General features: G+C 51.1%; 1 protein-coding gene across 2 annotated transcripts in view; it reads right to left on the bottom strand.

Moving 5' to 3' along the window:
* OIP5 (Opa interacting protein 5) overlaps window positions 1-16,927 on the bottom strand; it is a 302,425-nt gene that overhangs the window by 139,143 nt on the left and 146,355 nt on the right. For both annotated transcript variants that reach the window (XM_069638855.1, XM_069638854.1), the window contains one exon: window positions 11,618-11,740. In XM_069638855.1, the coding sequence (XP_069494956.1) occupies window positions 11,618-11,740 (123 nt within the window). The remainder of the gene's footprint in view (window positions 1-11,617; window positions 11,741-16,927) is intronic.

Here is a 16,927-nt window from a genome sequence, read left to right as displayed (position 1 = left end):
CTCTTACAAACTTTAGCCTGACCAGTAATAAGCTGATGAAGTGTTTTAAACAAAACAGGTTTCTAATGCATGGGAAAGGATCCACACAGTTCCTCGGCCACTACCTCCTCGCTATTACGCAGGCCTGAGGGGTTATTTAAGCAAAAAAAGAGCAGGCCTATGATCCAACAGAGCTGGCATTAGCATCTCTGGTTAGTGCTGACATGCAGCAAGTGAAAATCATGGCGTGGCAGTGTACAAGAACAAGTTACTTTCTTACCTGGTAACGTTCTTTCGATGGGATGGTCCAACGACGTATTCCATATCTATGACAGGTAATGTCCACAGCTGTGCTGCTTCGGAAAATCTTTGGCGTCTGCGTCCTGCGTCGATGACGTCGATGCGCCGACGTCAGCCGATGTGATAAGTAGGATGCACTACGCCCATAGCCTCAGTTATAGTTTTTTCCCCAGAACGTGTGCCACCAGTTTTCTGCCAGTCAGACACACAAGGCCTTGCGGAACGCAAGCTGCAATCGCAAAAGAAATTCTGCAGCGGGGAAGGCAGGGAGGGAGCAATATGGAATACGTCGTCTGACCATCCCATCGAAAGAAATTTACCAGGTAAGAAAGTAACTTGTTCTTCGAGGGGATTGGGTCCTCCGACGTATTCCATATCTATGACAGACTCCCAAAGCAGTACCAAGCAAGAATTTAGAATACAAATTTAGCATGCCCAATCAAATTGCGGAATAGAGAACTGCCTTGCCAAAGGCCAGATCTTGCCCTCTGATGGAATCGAGGGAGTAGTGACGTACAAAAGTATGTACTGAAGCCCAGGTGGCTGCATCACAGATGTGACGAATAGGAACTCCCCTCTGCAGGGCAGTAGACGCAGCCACTCCCTTGGTAGAATGGGCCCGCAAGCCAGCCGGAGGATCTTTACCCCCCAAGCGGTAACACTCGGAGATAGCCAAAATAATCCAACGAGACAAAGTCTGTTTCGTCACAGCTTGTCCCAAACGCTTTCCAGCGTAACCAATGAAAAGTTGATCGTCCACTCTGACCCGGGGCATGCGCGAAGTATAAAAGCTCAACGCTCTCCTAGGATCAAGCCTATGGAGCCTCTCCTCTTCCTTACCAAGATGTGGAGGAGGATAGAACGCTGGAAGAACAACCTTCTGGCTCAAATGAAATTCCGAAACCACCTTCGGAAGAAAAGAAGGACGAACTCTAAGGACAACCCTGTCCTTATGAAACGCAGTGAAGGGTGGCTTAACTGAAAGTGCCTGTAAGTCACTCACTCTGCGAGTGGAAGTAACCGCAACCAAAAACAGTTTTCAGAGTGAACAGCCTCAAAGGGCAAGAATGTAAAGGCTCAAACGGAGCACCCATAAGAAACTTAAGAACAAGGTTCAAATCCTAACCTGGCACCAAAAATGGTGACGGAGGGAACACATTAGTGAGCCCTTTCAAAAACTGCGAAATTAAAGGAATCTTAAAATAGGAACACTCTTCAGACGAGCGCTTAAATATGGACAGCGCCGCCAGGTAACCTTTAATGGTCCCCACTTGCAAGCCCCTGTGGGCAAAAGAAAGCAAAAAAGACAGAACCATGGTAATGTCACATTCAAAAGGATCCACATTCTGAACTCTGCACCAGTCGCAGAACTTTCTCCAACGGCACAGAGACTTTGTTGCCGGCCGCCTGGCCGAGAGCAACACCTCCATCACGTCTTCAGGGAGGTCCCAATCCTTATACCTCAACCTTTCAGAAGCCAAGCGTGAAGATTGAGGGTTCTGACCTCTGGATGGAGAACCTGACCCCCCTCCCGTGAGAGCAGATCGTCTTGGTAGGGAAGACGACGTGGAGGGCAGATGGACAAGTCTAGAAGGTCCAGGTACCACGTCCTCCAGGCCCACGCCGGAGCAATGAGGATCATCCGGGAACCGAACCTCCGTAACCTCCGCAGTACTTGGGGATTACGGGGACTGGAGGAAACGCGTACAGCAGTGGGAATGACCACTCCACCACGAACGCGTCTCCTAAGGCTCCTTTTGGAGGAAATTCCCGCGAGCAAAACCTTTCGCACTTCCGGTTGACACTGGAGGCGAAGAGATCCACTTGAGGGGTCCCCCAAAGGGCAAAGATCTCCAGGAGAATCTCCTGAGCCAGCTCCCACTCGTGAGAGATTGTGCTCTGCCTGCTCAGAGCGTCTGCCGTCTCGTTGTCGTCTCCGGCCAGATGAACAGCCGAGATTGAAACTTCCTGCTGGATGGCCCAGAACTCGAGCTGCATCGCCTCCCTGCACAGCGGAAGTGACCCTGCCCCCCCCCCCCCACCTCTTTTTGTTGAGGTAGTGCATGGCCACCGTGTTGTCCGTTAGAATCAGGACACTCTTTCCATGCACAGTCGGCAGACAAGCCTTCAGGGCTAGCCTGACGGCCCTCAGCTCCAACAGACTGATATGGAGTCTGGACTCCGACGAAGACCAACGACCGCTGACTGTCAACTCGTTGGCATGAGCTCACCATCCCGTGAGGGATGCAGACGTCACGATCGTCACCTCTGGCCAGGGCAGCCAAAATGGGGCCCCCTTCATCAGATTGCCTTAGACGGCCCACCACAGAAGGTCCCGGGCTACCGAGGGCGGCACCTGAACAGGGTCCGACAGCCTGCCGGAGGACAGACCACTGGAGCTTGAGTGCCCACTGCAAAGATCTCATCCGCAGACGAGCCTCTGGCACCAGAAGAATGCAGGATGCCATGAGGCCGAGCAGTCTCAAGAACTCGGACGCTGGGAGATCCTGGGCAAATTGAAACTTGTTCACCATCTGCTGAATGTGAAGAGCCCTCACCTGAGGAGGAAAACACTGCCCCAGGGACGTGTCGAGCACTGCTCCGATGTACTGGAGCCGCTGCGTTGGTGTCAAATGGGACTTCTTTAAATTGAGGGAGAAGCCAAGCCTGTGAAGGGAGTGGCAGGTGACGGACCGATGATCCAGGACTTGCTCGGGAGAGCTCCCCCTGATCAACCAATCGTCCAGGTAGGGGTACACGTGAATCCCCCCTTTCCTGAGATGCGCTGCCACCACCACCATGAGCTTGGTGAAAACCCTCGGGCGGAGGTGAATCCGAACGGGAGGACCCGAGACTGAAAGTGTGAGTCGCCAACTGCGAACCTCAGGTACTTCTTGTGCTTGGGATGGATCGGCACATGGAAGTAAGCATCCTTGAGGTCGAGTGACACCAACCAGTCCTGAAGTTGAAGGGCCTGTAGGACCTGAGAAAGAGTCACCATCTTGAACTTGTCCTTCCTGAGGAGTTTGTTCAAACCGCGCAAGTCCATGATGGGTCTCAATCCCCCGTCTTTCTTCGAAATCAAAAAATAAGGGTAATACCATCCCTTGTTCCTCTCCACTACAGGCACCAGTTCTATGGCGCCTTTCTCCAGCAGGGCTTGAATTTCCTGCGCAAGGAGCGGATCCAGACTCTTCAAAGAGGGGCTACCTGGTGGATTGTCGTGAGGCCTCTGCCGAAAAGGAAGACAGTAGCCGTGGGTTATGATCTCCAGAACCCACACATCCGAAGTAATGGCGTGCCACTCTACAAGATGCTGCGCCAGCCTTCCCCCCAACCGGCGAACCATGGGACCTGGCCTCATGACTGAGTGGTAGCGGCTGCGGCGTTGTCGGAGAGCAAAGAGGCAACTGCCCGAGCGGCCTTGGCACCTCGAGTACCTTTGTTTCCACCTCTGGCACTCTTATGATGGCCTCTTTGACTGCCAGCTCCCCTCGCTTTACTGAAGGACGAGTAATAGCGAAAGGAACCACCCCTCCATTGCTGTCCCCTAGGACGAAAAGGCAGAGGTTGGCGAATTGCAGCGCCCAACGACTTTGCTGCAGCTTTGGAGGTCTGCAACCTCTCAAGGCTCTCGTCAGCCTTGCTGCCAAAAAGGTGCTCACCGTCAAAGGGCATGTTGCGTAGCCGGGACTGCACATCAGGAGCGAACCCACACTTCCGCAACCACGCAAACCTGCGCATTACGGTGCTCGCCGCCATGGACCGGCTGACACAATCTGCCAAGTCCAAACCCGACTGAACGGCCTCACACATGGCATCCTTGCCATCCTGAACCATAGCAAGGAAACCATCCCTTTTGTCCCCTTCGGGAACATGTTCAGCCGCTAATGCAACACAGTTCCACAGAGTGTGTGTGAAACGAGACAAGGCACATATGGAGTTGGCCGCCTGAAGCGCCATACCCCCTGAAGAAAACACTTTCTTCGCCCAGCCGTCAAAATGTTTGTCGTCCCTATCCAGAGGGATGGTAGGATACGACGCCTGCTTTGCCGGGGCTGTAGCCACCTGCACCACCAAACTCTCCAGAGTGGGGTGCCTGGGCAAGTAGCAGGGGTCGCTACTGGCTGGACGGTATTTTCGCGACAAAGACTTGCCCACTGCCGGGAGACTCTCCGGAGCAGTCCAAGCCGCCGCCACCCTTCTCTGCAGAGCCATATGAAACGGCAAAACCGGGTCAGTGGGGGGACCGAGATCAAGGATGTTCGCGAGATCATCCTGAACGAACTCCCCTGTGGGAGCTGACCAACCCAAGTACTCGGTGACCCGAGACATAAGGCGCCGATATGAAGAATCGGCATGAGTGCCAGGCTCCGGCCTACAAAACTCCACCTCCGGAGAGGTGTCCAGTCCACTGGCATCATGCAGCGACTGCCTCAGGTCATCAAACTGGCTATGGCCCGAGATAAGCTCATCTGGGACCGAAACAGGAACCAAGCCGTCATCGGAGCCTTCATCACCCTCTGAAATGTAGTCCAGGCGGGGAGAGGAAGACCTCTGGGGACCAAAGCAGTGCCTGACCTTAGCCAGAGCCTTTCTAGGGGCAAACCCCGTGCCACGGGGCCCCTCCGACTCCACCGCCTCGAAAGGTGTTGAGAGCGCCGAACGAGTCGGCGCCGGCGTCGACAGAAAAGGCATCGACGTCGAGCGAATCGGCGTCGACGTCAGCTGCAGCGCCGCCAGCATCGACACAGGCCTCGAAGCCGGAGCTCCGAGCGTGTCTCTCGACGACCCCCTCGGAGGCGGAGCCTCGAGAGAAATCGTCGACGACCTCGGCGCCACAGGCGTCAACGTCTTCTTCGAAGATGGCACAGGATCACGCGGTCTCGAGCACGTCGAGGACCGGGACCTGGAACGGGCATGGCGAGAACGGCTACCCTTGTCCGAGCGGGACCTCTCCCGTGAGCCGTGCCGACCACCCGAGCCCGAAGGCGTACGAGCGGTGTCTCTTGACCGGTGCCGACCGACCCCACTCGGAGGCGCGGACGAACCGGTGCCCTGCGATTCAAGAATCGCTAGCATCTGCTTCCCGAAGGAAGCCCATTCCTCCGGTGTCGCTTGCATGGAGGGATAAGCGACCCGCCGACGGCCGGAGTCCTCGGAAGAGGACGGGGAAGGCGACTGATGCCGGCGCTTCCGGGAATGCCTCAAAGAGGCGGAGGAGTGGCGAGACCGACTCCTGGAAGGAGACCCACTGGACTTCCGATGATGACGTGGAGAGTCGCCCATCGAGTCATCCGTCGAAAGCCCCGCAGACCTCGACTTCTGGGGCTTAGACACCCAGCCTACCGACAGCTTCTTCTTGCGTTCCCGCAAGGCCTTTGCCTTGAGCGACTGGCAGTCGACAGTCGTCCGTATCGTGGGCCTCCCCGAGGCACCAGAGGCAGGCGTCGTGCGAGTCTGTGACCGACATCTTGGACCCACAGTCCCCGGACGTGGGGTTGAAGACGAAGTAGACATCGCCACGAACAGGTCTTCACAACAAACCAAACAGGTTCAACGAACCGAGAATTGAAAACAGCAAACTCCAACGAGTCGAGGCGTACCGAGATTCACGAAGCGAACACGTTCGCGGAAAAAACTGAACTGAGGCTATGGGCGTCGTGCGTTCTACTTATCACATCGGGTGACGTCGGCCGTCAGAGGAGGTCCTCGGGGATGGCGCATCGACGCAGACGCCAAAGATTTTCCGAAGCAGCACAGCTGTGGACATTATCTGTCATAGATATGGAATACGTCGGAGGACCCAATCCCCTCGAAAGGGTGTTTGGCCTAGTGAATGTACAATTTGAGGCAACTTATTTGATTGCTTTGTGTTTAAGTGTGGGCACAGTATGGCATGCTCGTCAGTCACATACAGAAAACATTCCAGTGTGCTATAGTATGGACATTGGGCACATCAGACAACAGGTAGATGTGCTGTTACATACGGGAGTTCCACATAGATGCCATTAGCCAACAGGGTGGTGACTTGGGCACACATCACTGCACCGATTTGCCACGGTCTATGGTCTGCACAATGACACAATAAACCCTGCTTTCCTAATTAAGGTGCCAAGTCACATTGGGTTGCCATCTGGTGTGCATGCTAGGCAGTGGCTGGCTCTGCCTTGTTTAGAAAATTAAAAGACCTTTGATGCTAAACTGATGCATTTAGTCCAAAGCAGACACTAGAATACTTAAGTAAGAAAATGTCAGTTAACCACAGTTGTGCACATTTGTGGGAGAAGCGGGCAGCAGGGTGGGCAGCTGTCAACTAGCTTGGATTGGAACATGGCCTTGTACGAGCAGATAAGAGCCCATTTCTGAGAAGCCAGATAGGTTTGCGCATCCCACTGCGCTGTTACTAGTGTGGGATGGGAAAGAGTCAGGTTCTCGTGTTGAGATACAAAAATGCAAAAAAGATGGCTTAGCTTTCAAGAAGAAACAGCCAGGGTGAAAGGGTCAGTAAACCGCAAGCCCGTTACAGAAAGAAAACCAAAGACTGGCTCACAGCACACGAAAGGTGCTCAAATCATGTGCCAGTTACCATAGATGACCATTGCGTGCCCAGGGACATGACTCATTCCCAGGAAATGCCTTAAAATGCAGTTCTCAATTGGCACAGATTGCCACCAAATGCTCATGTACTTACCCCATTGGCAGGGATTGCCACCAAAAGCCCAGGTACCCATCCTTTGCCAGGAGCTGCATTCAAATCACCAGTAAATTCCCCCAACCCCATTTTAAGATAATACCATCAAAGGCGTAAGCCCTCACCACTTGCAACAGACTACCACCAAACACCCTGCAACTCATCAGTGGGGTGACATGCCCAGGTATCCACCTCTTTACAAGGGCTGGGCACACAATGATTTGTGAGGAAGTGCCTTCAAGTGGCCACTAGATTCGATAACTGCACTGCCATCACTGCTTTGGGAGTCGCAGTGAGATGCATTGGCTGATGCCATTGATTTTAATACCGCATTTACTTGTTCATTGAATGTATTAAACACCCCCTTGTGATTTATGCTCCGTAGGCCAGCCCCCGAAATAGATACTGTTTGACTCGTTAGTTGCCCCCACACCCTTGACTTTACATCCTGCCTAAACAGTGTCTATCCGGAAGGTCTGTCTGTAGAAAGAGGATTGCAAGGGGTTATAGGTCAAAGGTTCGACTGAAAAGGATCGAATGCCAAAATGGTCGGATCAAAAGGACCGAAAAACAAAAAGGGTCCATTTTTTTTTTGTACATTATTTTGGGGGGGGGGGCAACCCCCTTTTTGTGGTAAAAAACACTTTTATTTCCTATACGAAAACCCCCCAAAAAATATATATTTTAAAAAAAAAATAATTTGATCCTTTTGTTTTAGGTCCTATTGACTCGACCCTATGGCATTCGATCCTTTTGGATTCGAACCTTTGACCGGACACCATTGCAAGGCACCTCGTGTCACCCCGTAATGTCCCTTCCAGTACCAGTGTCACCCTTTAGTCACTTCCCCTATAGCACTTAGCAACGTCCTCGAAGTGATGTAAGCGCTACACGAGAAATCTGCCTACATAGACCCATATGTGCAGTTTTCAAATATAGTATTAAAATTTTAAATTAGTTGTGTGATTTTGATTCGCTGATTTGTTTAAATTATAATTACTCAGGAATCAGGATTGGCACCAACTACGAGGCTTATGTCATTTTGCAAAAGGAGAAATATATGACCTGCACAGAAGTTGTTAAAATTGAGACGCTTTGTAGAAATGCACTACTTAGCCGCCAATTTGCCAAATACGGTACAAAGTGCAATTATCACGTCTGGACTACATTAAGGTAAGCGAACTGCCGTAGCCCGCATACCCGCATCTTGGCACGCTGCCGCACCCCTCGACAGTGGTTAGCAGCAGCATTAGCAACACAGTGACTTACCTTATTGATCGGCAGCAGAAGGGAGAAGCACTCTGCACCCGCAGGCTGCACGGACCGGTCACGGTGCCCCAATGGCCAAGTCAGCAGGCTCTGGCTCACTGGGTCTGGGTACGGCTGGGCCTTCTGATCCGTTTCACGATTCCGCGCAATTTCCGACTGACACATACTATTCTCCGGACAGCAGGTCAAGGAAGGGCAGGCTGCCCATGCCCAGCCCCAATCAATCCTGTGCAGTGTGCACTACTGTGTGCGCGCGTAGCCTGGAGGAGGGCACGTGCGCCCAGGCATGGGGCCTGGCTGGCGCCAGCGGTGCCACCCGGGAGGGGGAGGAAGGAAAATAAAGCAACAAATGTTGCTAATTTGCTAATTGCTGCCCTGACTGAGGGCCGAGCCTGCAGTGTGCTACTGCTAGCAATACATATAAAAATTAATGTGGCTGGGAGTGGCTGGTGCAGCGTTGGGCCTGGCTTTGCAGGAGCAGCGGCTCAAGCTATAACAAGACAGACATATTGCTGTTTCGCGCTCGCCACTCAGACTGGCCGGCCCCCTGGAGAATGCAGACTAGTGCCGCGGACGGACTGCTGGTGCGGTGTCCCCTAGAGGCTGACTGACGTCAGGCAGCCGCCTGAGCTGCCTGACACACAGACCGGTCCTGAGCGTGGTCCAAGGGTCAAAGAAACCCATTGACATGGCATCAGGAGGCTGCCTGAAGGAAGAGACAAAAAAAAAAAACCGACAAGTGGAAGAACAAAACCAACTGCGCCTAAATTAATATATGAAGGACATTTGCTGTGTAAAAGCGGGCAGTCCTTTCCCCATAGGACAGATGCACTCACTCAAGTATGGAGAGAAGGAGACTGGATACAGCCATATTTCCAAACTGTGATTAATGGATGTGTTTCAAACTCCACGGAATATCTCCAAACGCCCCTGAATTTTTTGCTTTGTCCATCGTGATCCTGCTGCAGAAATTTACGCCATCCTAGGTTGGAGTTTGAGCAGCTCGGTTCGTGCAGATAAATGGAAATTGTGCTCTGGGTATAATGGCACTCCACATGGAGGCCACCCCTGCAGCTGGCTGGGAAGAGTAGCATACAGCAAGCATAAAGAGGTATGCAGGGACCCATCACTGCAGCTCAGGGGCACACTGGAGAAGAGGGGTCTACCTCTGCAGAGGCGTCCAGGGAGAATATGCCATTTTGGATCCAGGCACTGGAGGAAAAAGCTTAAATGCAGACAGGAAACGGCATATATAATGCAGATCTAAACAAGGTTCGGTGAGAGGCTGTCTGGAGGAGACAGACCAGTTTTCAAAACAGTCTGTCTTGGATGTGGGACACTTGGTACCACAATTTGAGTCAAAGCCCAGAGGGAAAACAGATTGTACCTGGAAGAGAAACAAAGCCTGAGAGACTATGATTTCAAACAGATTATTTAAACATTATTCATATTAACATTTTTGAGGGGTCACCAAATGAACAGGGAATTGCATTTTAGTTCCAGATATTTACTACAAAACGATAAATGCGTTAGTATGATGTCCAGTCTTCAGCCATCCTAAATGCAGGACTTCTTGTGCTTTACCCGTTTCTCAAGCTACCTTCAGTGTTACCCCTTCTGGGAGAAATGAGTCACGGGTTTCAAACTCAACTCCACCTTCACATCGAGTAGACTACAAATGAGAATGCATTCCCTCAGTTCCCTCAAGAAATATGGCAGGTGCAATGCTCCAGCATTCTCAATGGCTTCTTGAGTCTGCTGAGGATTTAGGGTAGGTCTGATACTCCACTCTGTGGCTTCCCAACACACCTTTTCATTGTTGGGACTCTTCAATCTCTAGCGGACCTCGTTCTCCTGCTCTCTGGCCCTTCTCCATTTACTTTGTTGCTCCGCCTTGCTGCTTCCTCCCTCTTCTGCACCAATTCTCCCTCCCTCTGTTTACTTTGATCTATATGGCCTAGTTTGCCAGATGGGCTTTCCATCTTTTCTTCCTTCTCACCTGCGCCCTTTATTTCTCAACAGTGGTGTCGCCAGGAATCAAATTTAGGAGGGGCACAGAGGGGGCCAAAGACAAAAGTAGGGGGGCACGGACAAAAGTGGGGGGGGGCACCTATGAAAGGTAATGTGTGACGTCACAAGCACTCCTGCAGAGAGGCTTTTGTGCACACCAACTACCCACACCCCTCTGTACCTCCCCTCCCATCAGAATGCAGGCACGAAACAATTCAGTGACTAATGGCCCATCATTTGCACTTTCGTGGACTACATTCGGATGGGAGAGGCTGCAAGCTGCTCGATCACTGCTCACTGAGACAAAAGGGGTATTGCAGTGTGATCTGCAGACATTTACCTCAGTGAGTGTCACAAATAACACCTCGAACAGAGAACACAGTCCCTGCTCGCCTTAGGTAAGGGGGATAGAAGGGGCAGGGGGGGCACTGCCCCCCCTAGGCACCTCCCTAGCGACGCCACTGTTTCTCAAACACTCCCCTTCTCTCAATTCCCTTCCCCACTCTGTTTTTTCACCTCCCTCTCCACCATCTCCTTTCCTCCCCTTCTCCCTGCCTACTTCTCCTGCTCTGCTTATCCTACCTGTCATCTCACTCACTCTTCCCCTCGCTCCTCTTTTCTAGCTCCCTCTATCCTAACTTGTCCCTCCCTCAATCGCTCTCATTCCCCAGTTGCTCCCTCTCCCTTTTCGCTCACCCGTTCTCCCCTCTGCCTCACACCCACAACACCTCGCTCTCCTCCACCCATTCTACCCTCTCGCTGACCATTTCTAGCTTACTCCCAGCCATCCCTCCTGAGCCCTTCCACCTTCTCCCATCTTGCTCACTCCCCCCTAGTTTTCCTGCCCCCCCCTTTTACCTCCTCCCTTCAGTAAGCTCTCACTCTTCCTTGCATTTCCTTTCTAGCTTCCGCCACACTCATCTCCTCCCCTTAGCTCCTCTATTGCCTCCCTTGCTCCCCTGGTCACCGCTCATAGGTCCCCCCCCCCCTCGAATACCTGCCTCGCTCCACAGTGTGCGCTTTCTCAGGTATGCTCGCCCATCATTGCACTGGCAGTCTCCTTCAGGAAGGGGTATGGGTTTTCACAGCTATAGGTTTGTCGAATACAATGTGCATGCCGCAAGAGATAGAAAAGGGAGGGCAGTGAGGGATCCGCCACAAAGCAAATTGAGAATTGGCCTAGATTTAATTTCACCCAAACTTTGAGTACTCTCCCACCTTTTTCTGCTCAGCCTTGACCCATCTCCTGTTTTCACTGTTTTTTCCTTTAATTTCATAGAGGGCAGAACTTGCTTCCAATTGCATCCCATCAAGAATGATTAGTTTACTAGATTAGTTGCTAAATTATTATATCAACATACTTACCAACTGAACTTTTCCTTCGAGAGGCAGAATAGGCGTCTCAGATGAGCCAAGGACTTTAAGGTAGAGTAAAGGCAGAAACCGATAAGGATCCTACATGAACGGCAGTACAGTGGGTTGTACGAACTGCAAGAAAAGATGGCACAAGTTTAACAGGCATATGCAAAATAAACTCTTAGTCCTCCATGCTAATGTGAACTTTCCTCATGAATTCTCTCCATTACCCAATCACCTTCACCAATCACCTAAAACTGTCCATTTCCACGCACCCTTTTTCCAAAAGAAGAAACCTCGGCTACTTGCTGGATTGCAAAGGGTTTCAAGGAAGGAAAATCTTACAATTTCTGTTTCTCAGAGATGAATCCTTCACCATTACAAATAAGGTGTGCAGTACCACAGTGCCCACCTGTTGCTTCACACAATTTGGTCAACCATGGCGATTACAAAAGCCTGTCTAGGTGCTTAAAACCTCTCCAGGCTGCAACTTCTTTAATTCCGTACACTAACACAGGGTGAAACCGGTACATTACAAACATTCTTAAAAAAACATCTCCGGATATTGGGGAAAAAACCAGTTCCATGGCTTCTTAAGATCTGCGGGCCAGGGGAGAAATGAAATGAAAAAAAATGTAGATGATGAGAATAAGAGTGAGGGAGCAGGACCGAACCCCAGCACATGACCCATCACTCATTTTGAGGTAGCCGCTGGACCATAGCAAGTAACTGGCCTGTGGACACATTTCTTGGGGCTGCCTTAAACGCTAGAGGTGAGCCCACATAGACCAAGACTGGCTTATCTGGAAATCTGTTAGGGAAGACTGCCAGCATGGTTCAGAGCAAGCGACCGGAACAAGCCCTGCTCTGAGCCTAGAGGAAACATCGAGAAGTATTGCTGAACCAAACACAGCGCTCCCGTTGCTGCCCAGACGTCGGAAAATGGGCAAAACTTCCAATGAACTTCGAAATGGCAGCCGGGCCTTTTGAAGCCTTGGGACAATGCAAAACCAACAGCTGCAAGAAGTCACAACTAGGAGAACGCAAACAAGGCAATGGCGTGTGACTGAAGGAAGCAAAGTGTGAAGGGCTGAGTAAGAGCTGGACAGCGAGCTGAGCACTATTATTCCTTAGGGTACAACGGAATGTTCTTAGCACTTTATGCCAGGGTTATAGGGGCGGTGGGATCACAAAGGGGGTGACTGTTAATCCAGACACTGTGCTTCTGCCCACACAACTTGCCCCCGAAGTCTCAGAGGTCAGTTATCTTGGAGGTTCTAATTCAAGTCCCTTCACGCCTGTGCTCTGAGCTGGTAATTAGGCTGCATCCACAGCATGGACAGGATGGGGAGTTTGATCCTGTCGCAAGCTGGATCCTCTTTCAGCACCGGCTGAGCTTTCTCGAGGTGTGTCTTTGTGACGCACCATGCAGGCTCTTGTAATCCAGCCCATGTGGCACTCAACAGAGGTCCTCTCCAGCGCTTCAGAGTGCTTTCTTACAGTTGCTGACAGGCCACCTCGTGGCTTCTTAACATTAGGCACATCATCCACGGAAAATGTTCTTTCGTCAGCAGTCTCCCTCAAATCACCAACCACTGCTCTGCAACCATGTTCCCTGGGCACCCTAATCAAGGATTCCAGGGCCAAAGTTAAGTGTGTTGATCATCCGTGGGAATTCCTTGAAGGGGAGATGAAGAACTGCTGTATACCCTTGTGTCACTAACTTTCGTATCTGTGAAAAATCCAGGAAATGAGTCCCCTCTCGCCAAGTGGCAGCCATCCCTTTTGGGACTAGGGAGGTGAGCCCGCTAAGCTTATCACCCCGTAAGGGAAAGGGCAAACGGGATCCCACAGAGGGTGACCCCCGCCCCCCTTGATCCCCATCCCTAGAGGATAGGAAATACCTAGAGAGGGAAAGAGGTTATTCCCCCTTTTCACAAGATCCTAATATTTTTGTTGGCTATATGGGACTGTGATCATTTTAAACTTCCTGTGGGAATGGCTGGTATGGTTTCTGACCCTCTGCATTCAGAGTCCTTCCCGGGAACAAAAGAACAGTGGATAGTCCCAAACTCCTAGCACTGGGGGCGATAAAGAGCCAATCAGAGTGGGACTAGGAGGGAAGACCGAACTGCAGAGCCAAAGAAGTGTGGCAGGAGAGAGGGAGCGTACACCAACTGTGGCTGACCAAGCCGCAGCCGAATCATCAGAACGCCGACAGACCCTTCCAGGCAAGGAGTCGGCAGCTCCCAGCTCAGAAGAGTGCCGATGAGCAAATACCGGCTGGAACACGGACAACCATTGTAACGAGAAGCAGTCGCCGAAGTCCCACCAGAAGCCAGGAGAAGAAGGGGATAAGCCACGACCGCGCAGGGGGAAGCAAAAGAAGTGGCGCTAGGTCAGTCAAACTCACTGACTCGTCAGAGGAGCACCGCCTGGAAACCAGAGGTACGGGGTGGTTCCGGGGAACCGGGAGGACGGCAAGGCCGAACAAGACGCCCAAGGCACCGTGAGAGCCACAGGAGCCCAAGTTGGAGTAAAGGTTGAGAAGCCACAAGGCAGGAAGAATCTGAAGAGACCCCAAGGTGGGGTGCAAGTAATGTAAGTGTTCTGGTATAGCACCAATCTGCCACTATTGGTGGCCTTGCTGCACATGGCACTGTAAGAAAAAGGGGGTGGGGCTTATTAGTTGGACATTGAGGAAGGCAGATGCAGAACTGTGGCGTTGATGGGTGCAAGTCAGAAGCACCCGGTTGCATGAGGGCCAATCGGCCTTCGATGGGTTGGACGGCGATACTTGGGAGTATGTTATTCATGAGGAAGAGCCCAAGATCTGACAGACTACAGCGCTTTAGGTCTAGGCATATGCTGATGTGGGAGGGTGCAACAGGCCTAAGGAGTGGAGCTTAGTCGTAGCTCGGTTCGTGTTAATGTGCTCATGGCTAGGCCTGTGGTGGCAGTCCGTGGGAGAGCGTTTGTGTGTAAGGTGGTAGGAGCTCTTAGAGGGGAGATGGTTAGTCAGGGGAATGGGGATTCGGCCTTACAAGGCAAAACAACCAGCAACCCCGCACTAACCTCTTGCATACAAGTCCCATTTCATTAGCTCACACTGCCCCAGTCAATCCCTTTCTTTCTCTCTCCCCCTCACCGATACACTGTATCCCATGTGCGGCAAAACGACCAACTGCAAGTTGGCAAATGTGGGGGAAGGTCAGTCTGCAAACTCCAGTCAATCACCATACACTACAGCCGAGTGTTATGGGAGGCAAGAACCTTTGGTTCAAATAAAGAGCTGCTTGAAATGTGGGGTCACAAACACCCATTTGCCTTATTTAGCATGCTGTTTGGCAAGCTGAGAGATGCCTCAAAGCTCACTCTACCATTCTTAGGTGCTGTGCTCAGGGCAGAGCAAGAAGGCATTTGCCAGGCATTGGTCAGGCCAGGGGCTAGAATCGCTGCTCATTTCACCTCAAGGTCTACCCTGCTGTCTCCCTCAGGCCTCAAACACTTGTCACACTCCAAAATGAAAATCCCTCTCCACTGCCACTACAAGAGACACAAACTCACTAGGTTTTTACGTGGCACCAGGCCTTCGGTATCAGATTGATGCTGCAATCTTGCATGCAGGGGATTATTTGTGATGAAATACAGAGCCAAAAAGATGGAGGGTGGGGTGTGGATTCCTCAAATGATATGCTGCACCGTGGCATCAAAAAAAGGGCACAGGGAGGTGCAATGGCTTCAGGATGGTGAAGAGAGGTGTGTTGGCAGCGACATGTGGGTTTAGGGGCTAGGAGATATGATGTACTGTCCAGTAAGACTGCAATCTCGAGTTTGCAGTCTCTCTGGCCCCTTTCTAGCTAAGTGTCTTGGGCTTTACGGAGGGGTAAAGGGAGTTTTCCTTACTTGTGCCACAGCTAAAATTATGGCAGCAGGACATAAACAGCTGTGCTTTATTCATCCAGATATTAAGGGATGTCGTGCCAAGGGTATGGTAGGGCTGTCAGGACTTGGCAAATGCTCAAGGTGTGAGCTGCCTCCACAGGGGGTCTACTTTAGCCAGGGAAGGTACCGCCTCACCCATTGACAGCTATTTACACTACAGAAGAGGGGAATGGAGGGGAGAGCCCACCTCTCTGAAGTACACAGGGCGTTGACTGAAATTGTGCTCTTACAACATTTACACAAGTTGCTAAAATGCCTTGGGAAATGTCAGAGAAGGCAATAGGAATGTACCCTACACTCACCCCTAAACCAGGAAGCTGTTATGTGTGTGCTGTGTGACTAGAAAAGCAACACCACATTGTCCTCCTGCTAAACCAGCTGAGAAATTATTCAAAAATAAAAAGGGGAGGTGTAACACAAAGAAGAAGCTTGCAGCCCTCTGAAAAGTGAGCAAAAGGGCATTTGTGTGGCTGGGATCAGCCAAAGTGTAATGTATTGTATGTATTGTGTTTATATAGAGCTTTAATCCAAAGCGCTTTACATTATAACAAAAGAATACATCGAACATTATAACAGTAGAAGCAATTTACAATCATGAATCAAACCAATAAAACAGTAAGTAGAGCAATTAATCTGTGAGGGAAGACGGAAGGGGCAAGGAAGGAAAGGAGGAGGGAAACAGAAGGGGTTAAAGGGTGAAAATGAGGGAGGGGGAGGGTAGAGAGGATCATAGGGAAGATTCAAGGGAAGGAGAGAATGAGATGAGGGGATGTTTTCATGTCGGGGAATGGAGAAGGAGAGATTTCAGAGAAGTGCGGAAGGAAGAAAAGGTAGGTGTAGAGCAGATTGAGAGAGGTAAGGAGTTCCAGTGCAGGGGGGCTAGGAGCTGAAAGAAGCAAAAACAGGAGGAGGTACATGCCTGGGCTACTCTGTAAACTGGGTCTAGGGTTGTAGAATGTTGCCCGTAAGAGCTCCTTTTGGTCCACCCTGTCCAGTGTAGAGACCTGTAGACACATGTTATTTGATATTTGTACACCATCTACTGCCATGGTTATGAGCCAAGAGTAGAGAAACCCCATGGTGGGTGTGGCGTGCTGGAGTGAGGAGTTGGAGACAGAGGTAGCATTTCAGTACGATTTTTATTTTAAGAAGAAAACGCCTACCTTTCCATATTGCTAGAGGGTTGTCCCTACCTAACCAAGGATATCTGGGGTGTTAGTCATCGGGGTGGAGATCCAAATGAATAACCGTCCTCTGTCCAAAAATCTCCTCTTCTCTAGCCCTACCACTAAACAGAAATCACCTAGATAGTACTTGGAGAATGACTCCCTTCTCTTGGTTCTGCAGGTATCAGCCCTAGGGGCAATGTTCAAG

This window comes from Ambystoma mexicanum, chromosome 14 (assembly GCF_040938575.1).
Source record: "Ambystoma mexicanum isolate Mex_15411 chromosome 14, UKY_AmexF1_1, whole genome shotgun sequence".
Classification (NCBI taxonomy): Eukaryota; Metazoa; Chordata; class Amphibia; order Caudata; family Ambystomatidae; genus Ambystoma; species Ambystoma mexicanum.
Note: the sequence above shows the minus strand (reverse complement) of the source record. Positions and strands in the feature narration are given on the sequence as shown.